Source organism: Hakea prostrata, chromosome 1 (genome assembly GCF_041222555.1).
Source record: "Hakea prostrata isolate BN-2017 chromosome 1, UWA_Hpros_2, whole genome shotgun sequence".
Lineage (NCBI taxonomy): Eukaryota > Viridiplantae > Streptophyta > Magnoliopsida > Proteales > Proteaceae > Hakea > Hakea prostrata.
In genome coordinates this window covers 60,975,621-60,984,619 of record NC_142600.1, presented here as the reverse complement: position 1 = coordinate 60,984,619, position 8,999 = coordinate 60,975,621, and the positions used below count along the sequence as shown (strand labels likewise).

Below are 8,999 nucleotides of genomic sequence, written 5' to 3'. Positions count from 1 at the left end.
GAGAAGTTACAATATTGATGTATAATTTGCCGAAACTTGGGAGCTTCAATTTGAGTTGCTTACCCAAATAGGATTAGTTCATCAACAAATGTTAGACGATAGATTCTTTCACCACCTTCCATCAACTGGATCCCTTTCAATTTCTTTTTTGAACAAGCAAGTTCCATGCAAAGATAGCAACTCCACACATAGGTAAACAAATATAGAGATAATGGGTCACCTTGTCTTTGACCTCTAGTAGGGAAAATAGACTGTGATAAGATACCATTTACTAGGACAGAGTAGTTGACTAAGGTAACACAAAACATTACCTAGATAACCCATATAGCAAGAAAGTCAAACTACAACAATGTCTTTTGTAAGAAATCCCATTCTAACCTATCATACGCTTTACTCATATTTAGTTTAACTACTCAAACCCTTCTTTCTTCTTCAATGTCTATGAATTCTGTGCATAATCTCATGGGCAATTAAAATGTTATTCTGAATATGTCTCCCTTTAATGAATCCATTCTGTTGAAAGGAGATTAAATGGGATAGAATGGTCTTCAGCCTATTGACTAAAATCTTTGAGATTATTTTGTAGCTCATGTTGCATAAGCATATGGTCGATAGTCTCCAACAGTAGAAGTTGAATCCACTTTAGGAATCAGGGTAATGAATGTATGGTTATGAGATAGATTAAATGTATTTGTTTTGCAGAATTGAGAGACCATCACTTGTATATCTCCTTTACTATCTCCCATGCATTTTGATAGAAATAGCCTAAGAAACCATCAGGTCTTGGAGACTTCAAGCTATTCGTTGCAAAGATAGTTGTCTGTATTTCCTCAAGAGTTACCGGTTTAAGCAACATTTCTTTGTTCGCTTCCATTACTCTATCTTAATTGTTTTAAAGCAACGGGCAACTCTTGATGTTGAGAATTTTGAACATGCCCAAGGGCAATTATGGAAACTCATAATTGAGCGGTTACATTATATGAGAATATATTGGTAAATATCATCCCACTCTTCAATTTTTTTACTAGATTCGTTGGACTCTCTCTATCTCCAAGAAACTCAAGAAAGAAAGAAAAACATAGGTTTTAGTTGCTCTTTGATTCTTGACTCGATGTCATCTTTGACCACTAATCTACAACGGTATTTTGGTTGTGGATTGTGTTCTCTATCCTCATGATTGCGAATCTACCTACGTGGATCCAATTTTTTATGTTGCATTTAGTTTGGGATTAGCGTATCTAGGTAAGATTCTATTCTTTCTCTATGTGGTTTGATGAATCCAATATCAAGTTCTATGTGGTGTATTCTATCCCTCACCTAAATTGGCATCAGAGCCATGGTTCCCACGTTTTTTTGTTCCTCCCAAATCTATTATGTCTATGGTTGTCAATCCATGGATACGATGTGGCAGGATCCAAGGCTTTATTGGAACCCTAGATAGAAAACTAGATATCTTTATTTGAATGGTCCAAATGGAAGGATACTATGTTTGTGTGTTTATTTTTCCTTTTGTTTTTTGGATCCAAATAAAACCATCGTCATCTAGAGACTAGTAGGGTTATCTATATGTATAAATTTGTTAAGCCATGAAAATAGTATTCTTTAAAAATTTCTTCTAGGAATTTTTCGTGCATTCAGATGTATGAGATGATGGGATCTAGGAATTCAGTCCTATGTGGACTTTTGAATTCATTTATGTGAAGACAAAACTAAACAAAATAAAAAAAAAATAAATAAATAATCCGTCCAGACGAAGTGTCGTCTAGTACAAGACGGAGTAATCCATTTGGGGAGACAGAGCGTCGTTTGGGTGACGGTGAGTTGTCTGATCCCAAACGTTGACCCGCCTGGTTCAATAAGTGATCCATTCGTCTAGACATTAGAAGATAGGCAATCTAAGTGATGTCTGGACAACTGAAGCTTGAACTCTAAGTGATGTCTAGGCATTAGAAGCCTAAGGGACTAAGTGGGAGGTATTGGATGACCACTAGGTTAAGGAATGTGGTCCAACAGATGCCTCCCATTGAGGATTCCATTCCTAGGTGGGAAAGTATTAAACCAAAAGGGCACTAGGCATGAGGGGAGATATTGGATTTTGAACCGAGTTAGTTGGTGCCATAGAGAAAGTATCTATGCCACATGTAGTACAAGACCGTATGACTTTGCATTGGGTTAGGATTATCCTTGACACGCGCAAATCTCATACCAAACGGTGATGTGAGAGAGTAGTGACCTATACCCCAACCATGGCTTGACAGGACTTTACCCAACAACTACGGAGAACCCAATAGATTTCTCTTGTTGAGGGAGAGTGACTGAGACCGCCCAAAGGAGATTGGTGTTTAAACTTAATACGTGTCTACCATGGAGACCTCATGATAGAGTTAGGAGCATAATATCATAATCATTAATTACATTAGTGATACTCAAGCTATATGTGTGGTGTGGGATCTTATGTACGAATGCATGATATGATGTGGAATCTTCTGAACGAGTGCATGATATGATGTTGAGTTGACCTCATGGAGTTCTGTCGAACTTATTCTTTTTTATATGTCTGTTTCTATTAGAATATTCTGCAAGTTATGAGGACTCCTTCCAAGTGGAGGATTTGTCGCCGACAGACTTTCTTGAAGGAGTGACTGAAGAAGATGTAGATTCGCATGGAGCTTCATGCTCGTGCAAGTACTGTTCTTATGAGGTTCGATTCCATTAGGGAACCAATTTAGTTTAATTTCCGCTGCAACAAACTATGCTTCCTTCAAACTCTGATGTCCATTTTGATTAACTTTAGATAATTGATGATTGTAATCTTTTGATAATTTAGATTTGATAACTTTATATTTGAACTTGATTTATTCTTGTCCTTTTAGTTATGTTATATCATGTGTTGTATGGAATTGTCACTGAATCTAGGTCTTGCGGTGTATCACCCTCACGAGTATTCGGGTATGACCGGATCTAGCTGGGTGGGATGTGACAGAACCACTCACGGTTAAGGCATATATGGTGGGAACACCCAGAATCAAAGACCCATTCTTTTTGTGATCTAACTCTGTCATCAGACACCAAAAACATCTCAGAATCACTCACATCTTCAGCGACACTAGTCTCTACAAAGGTTTCTTTCTTTGGTTGGTTGGTAGCACCACTTGCTTTTTGTTTGTTATGAAGCTTGTGGCATTCAAATTTGATATGTCTGTTTTTCTTGCAGTAATTACAAATCAAGTTTTTATTATTTGATTTTGACCTAGACTTCTTCCTAACACTATTCGAATTCCTCGCAGTAGTTTTACCCCTATCTGTTCAAACCAACACCCTCGATTTGGTTGATGTCAATTCATCATCAATTTTTTGTTTACTCAAAATTTTGACATTTACAACTGAGATTGTTTGCCATAGATCATGGTGTCTAAATTGCTTGTCAAAGGTAGTGAACATAACAATAATAGGGCTAAATCTTCATCATCAATTTGAACATCTATCTTTTGAAGATCAGTAATGATAGAGTTAAAAGTAATAATATGAGATTTTAGAGAAGTACCTTCGCCCATATGCAAAGTATATAACAGCTGCTTTAACCTCAACCTGTTAGTGAGGGATTTCGTGAGGTACAAACTTTCCAATGCTGACCACAATTCTGTCATTGCCTTCTCCAAGAGAACTTCTTGTAGAACTTCGTTTGATAGGCATAGATGAATTGCAATGAGGGCTCAATCATCCATATCATCCCAATCTTTAGACATAGCCTCAGGTTTCTTCGTCTTCCCAAGTATGGCATTCTTCATTCTCTGTTGAGTAAGAACTGCCAACATCTAAACATGCCATAAATTGAAACTGATGCTTCCGTCTAATTTTTTAATATCGTATTTCATTGATGTAGAAGCCATGGATGTACAGATTGAAAACAACCAAGAGCTCTGATACTAGTTTGTTATAACGAACACCACAAAATAATGAATCGAAAAATAAATAAAAACGAAAACACATAGAGATTTAGCGTGGTTCACACACCAATATGGTATTGCTATATTTACGGGCGAAGAAGAAGAGTTTTTCACTATGTAGAAGAAAAACATAAAGAGATCTCACAACCAATAGCCAATAATGGCGTTACAAGAATTCTCACCGAAAACCCTAATCGAAAATCCTAAATCTCTCAATCGTATGTTAGGTGAACATAAGATACATATATACAAACTCCAATCGGGTAAACGGGTCAACCCATCAGATCGGGTTGTACCATACCACGGAGGCTCCACCCCACACTCCCCTCCTCCCACATATCTCCACAAACAAGTCATTCAAGTTGCCCACCAAAATATGTCACTGTGGGTCCATCTTCAAAATCGGGTATAAGAATTTGGGTCAAAACACAATAGTTATCCTCAAGGCAAAGCCCCTCCTCTAACTCAGTGAATAAAAAATTGGGATTCCTTCTTTAAAATTTAAAAAAAAATATCACGAGGAGTATATTTTTCCTTGAATCTATTATCATGTGGTACATTTGGATAGCCCATGATGATCTGATCTTCAACAATATTGATCAATCTCTTATAGAGGTAATTTATATTGCCTTAAAATCTTCCAATTTTTTTTTCTTCTGATGTGGCATTTTATTTAGGCATTTGATCCAATCTTTCTTAATAATGCATGGTACGTAATAGAATGCTATGGAATCCTCCTTTGAAGGACTTTGATGAGTGTAGATTTGTTGCCTAAGAATGTCTTTTTGGTAGAATTCCAAAATTTTGGTATAATTCCAACTCCTGACTTTTTAATTATGTAGATTAGATGTTAATGCTAGTAATAGTTCTTTCTCAATAGGTTTTCTTTGGACGAAAAAAGACTTATTATTTTACACATATACAAGTCCATTTGATGGTAGATCTCCATAATTATCACATTGTTTAATATATACTCTAATCTTGTCTCACATGGGGATCAAATTGCATGTTCAATTGAAAAGTGTTCCATCATCTAAGGGTGCACATGATCAGAGTTGAGCGAATAAAAAGTCCATATTAAACAAAACGCGTATTAATTGTATTAAAATCGTCCGTCCATGGAGAAAGTCAATTTATTAGCCTTCTAGGTCGTGAATCTGACAAATCCCACCAAAGCTCTTGTGCTAGTGGATGGGGTGGTTGGGGATATCCTATCCTTACAATCCTGTTTTCCCAATTGTACTTTCTCTTTTATTGCCAGATGTGGTAACAGTGTAGTTAACCAGCTGGCTCAGAAGGCCTCGTCCATTTTAGGCAGGACGTCTTGGCCGCTTTCCACTCCCTGGCTTTAGAATCTGTGTGTCTGAGGCTAGGTGTTTGGCCATTGTTGAATGAAAGTCGAATTACCAAAAAAAAAAAGAATCTGACAAACCCCCTCTACTTACAATATACTCAAATTGGTTTCGAATATGAGATGAAAGAGATTTGCACCCACATAAGAAGAGCTCAACAAATCTCCGTGACCCTAAGGATGTCATGTAGGTTCAAATGGTATTTTAGGGGCATTTCTTGACTTCTTTTTTCTTTTCTTTGATAATCAACCCCACCATGACATATCAATTATCTTGGTGTGATCCGATTTTCAGCTAGTCCTATCACATCCAAGTCTGATAAGAATAAATTCGAAATAGATTTTTGACACCTCCACCAATTTCCTTGCTAGAATAGCAATAGCATAAATCATAGTTTCTCGTCATTCAATCAGATATTCAAATGTCCATTATTTATTTTTCAACGTCAAGAGTAGATGAGGAGGTTGCAACAATAACATTATTCTTGCTGTCGCAATCGTATACATCGATATAGAATCTTACAAGATATATATAAAAATAAAAATAAAAAGTCTGAACGGCAAACGAATAATATGTCCTAATCATATGGGATGTTAATGAACTTAAATACTTCTAAAATCTCACATGGAGGCATGCATATCAATGCTTACAATAAAAGCAAAGAAATAATAATAATGGGTTAGTGAATCCTAAGTCACATCGTTTTAAATCAAAAACCCAGACGCTAACAAATCTCTCTCAGGCATAAATACAAACACGTTAGGGACAGCAACAGCTACAGCTTATAGATCTGATGAAGGACAGGAGCTGGTGTTGTGGGACAAGCTCGGCATGTGCATAGAGGTGCTCTATTCATGTTTTTTAATCACCACACCAAATTAAATACTAAGTACCCACGATATTGTCTGCTTTGGTGCTCTATTGATGTTGCTTTGTCTTTAATCTACCCCACCACCACTACTGCTACCACCAACCCATCAAACTCCTCCATGATTCACCACCGGCCACCACCATCACCACCATAATAATGGCATTCTAACCCCTTCAGAATAATAACCTTTCTCATAAAGCTACTGTCACAGCCCCCTGCTACCGGCAAAAAATCAAAAGTTGTACCTTCTTTATTCAAAAGCAATCTCACCCACCTGTGGTTAGGTTTTCTTTCTTCCACATGATTCCAACTTCCCCAGCTAGCACCTAGCTTTTTCTACTTACCCACCCTTCTTACACCTTAAAGCTTCAAATGTACATAGTCAATCTGTCGAATACATGGTAGACAACAAAGACATCTGCTGCAAAATTCTAGTACAAGGAATACATGAAAATGGAATACCCTAGTATCTACTAGATCCCCAACCCAAATGCCCATTTAGGTCCTTGATCCCTCACCACCAATATCCATTAATTCTTCATCTACTTCAGAGCCTACTAGTCTTAAATTGTTTCAGTTAATGGTTTCACCTGATTTCTCTCAGGTCCTATCTTGTTCTCTCTCATGAAAAGCAGCAGAGAGAAATGCACACTAGGGGACCTAATGGGTTACCAAAATTTGAGACATTGGATCATGAGTTGTTCTTATTTTTCTCTTTTAAAATGAGAATGTAGCTAACAAATGACAAGAAGATCGAGTTCTTCCTTGAATTGAATTATAAGATTAGCAGAATATTACTTGAAATCCAAACAAGAATCAACATAAATTCTTTTATTTCATCCAAGTGAAAATGGTACATATGAGTAGTAATATCCGATCAAGCTCTAGTCACTCTCATCCTCACAAATGAAGATCGAAAAATCACCAAATCAAAGTTTGGAAAGAAAAAAGAAAGAAAGAAAGAAAAGAATACACAAATAATTAATTACCTTAATCTACATCAGATTAAGTAGAAGTCTGAAAACAATGAACTCATTGTTCTAGCCTAGACAAGAAGAGCAACTCCTCCGATCAATGCTAGCAAAGCCATGCTACTTCCATGTACAGAAGCACCGGAAGCTGGAGTAGATCCCACCGGTGATTCAGAGGGAGACATCGAGGCCCCACCCGGTGCTGGTGACAATCCAGTGGGGGTTGGAATGCTAGGAGTAGGTGCCAATGGTGAAGGTGGTGTGGGTGCAAGCACAGGTGACACTGCTGGGACAGATACTGGAGGAGTAGCAGTTGGAGGAACTGATACCGGTGGAGGAGTAGCAGTTGGAGGAGTTGACACTGGCGGAGGAGCTGATACCGGTGGAGGAGTAGCAGTTGGAGGAGCTGACACTGGAGGTGGTGTTGAAACTGGTGGAGCAGACACAGTAGGTGGAACTGCAGCACTTGTAGGTGGTGTGGCTGTTGTGGTGGGGGGTGCGGTTGTGGTGGGTGGAGCTGGTGTGGTTGTGGGCGCAGCAGCAGGTGTTTGAGCAATGCATGAGGCTACAAGAGCAAGGCAAATGGTGAGAGCAAGCATGGCACGGTTGAGAGCCATGACTATAACTAGCTAGCTAGCTCTGTTGGAGAATTAGCCAAGAAGGAGCAGAGCAGAGCAGATCTTAGTTAGAAAGTGAGGGAATGGGTGAAGGTGAGGTCAAGGCTCTGGAAGAAAGGTGATGATATATAGAGGCCAAGACATGAAAGCAATTAGATTGGTGAAGCAATGCTTTAACAGCAGGGACCAGCAAAGCAATGGCTGTTTGGTGGTGGTGAGTGATTGACTTGGTTGCTTGATTGCTTGATGGCTTGATAGCTTTATGCCTTGGCCAAGAAAAGTCCTTTCTGGCTTTCTGCTGTTAAGGATGGGAAAGTTTGAGAAATGCCTTGGCCAAGAAAAGTCCAACATCTGTAATGGGTCCCACTATTTATACCTAGAAACACGTTGCCAACTAATCAATCATCAAACCCCTCCAACCATCCTTGAGGCGTATGTGGGACCCATACAACCCCTAGATCCTGATTATCAACTTAGGATTCCAATCCAATCCCTCCTTTATTTTGATTTTGATTTTTTTATTTTTTCAATGATTATTTGTATGTTGGAGCAGCTGGACCATGGTTCCAGGGTACAATGTGGAAATAAGTACCAGAATAAAGGATGTCAAGTGGTAGGTTTCGGTATAAATACAGATAATCAGAAATACTATAGACAGTACAAAAATGGTATAAATTGTAAAGAAATGATATAAACAATATTATGAAATATAGTTTCGACATATACCATCAGTCTTAATTACACCCAAAGTTGTTACTGCATCGTATCACAATAGAATCCATCAATCTTAATCACACCCAAAATGTTTATCTATGATTTACTTCTTAAATGTCTATCGAAAAAATATAAGAAAAGCATAGTCTAACTGCCAGTTCATATTTAGCTTCATGGCGTAGCAACGGCAATTAATTTTTTTTTTCTTTTTTCAATTCTTACAGTAATTAATCATTGCTAATCATTTTAAGACATGAAATGTATGGGTCCCACGGGAGATGTAGAATTATGGTAATTAATTAGGGAGAAATGGAAAGCATTGTGATAAACTTTTGATATCCATTTAAAAAAAAAAATAAATAAAAATTATGTCCACTACTACCCGTTGCGAAGGTTTTCCAAGTGTAATGTTGGGTCGTTTTCAAAGTGAGCGTTGTGCGTACGTTAAGTTTGAAAATGGTAAAGGTTTTCCATGCTTAAAAGTAAATAATTCCACCTAACTCCCCGTGAATGGTGTGACTCATGAT

The 8,999-nt window shown here is 37.8% G+C and overlaps 1 protein-coding gene across 1 annotated transcript; it reads right to left on the bottom strand.

Moving 5' to 3' along the window:
- Nucleotides 1–6,982: 6,982 nt before the first annotated feature.
- On the bottom strand, nucleotides 6,983–8,022 carry LOC149029273 (uncharacterized). The gene has a single exon (XM_089141400.1). The coding sequence runs from the start codon at nucleotides 7,756–7,758 to the stop codon at nucleotides 7,216–7,218; it is 543 nt and encodes a 180-aa protein (XP_088997526.1). The 5' UTR covers nucleotides 7,759–8,022; the 3' UTR covers nucleotides 6,983–7,215.
- Nucleotides 8,023–8,999: the final 977 nt, after the last annotated feature.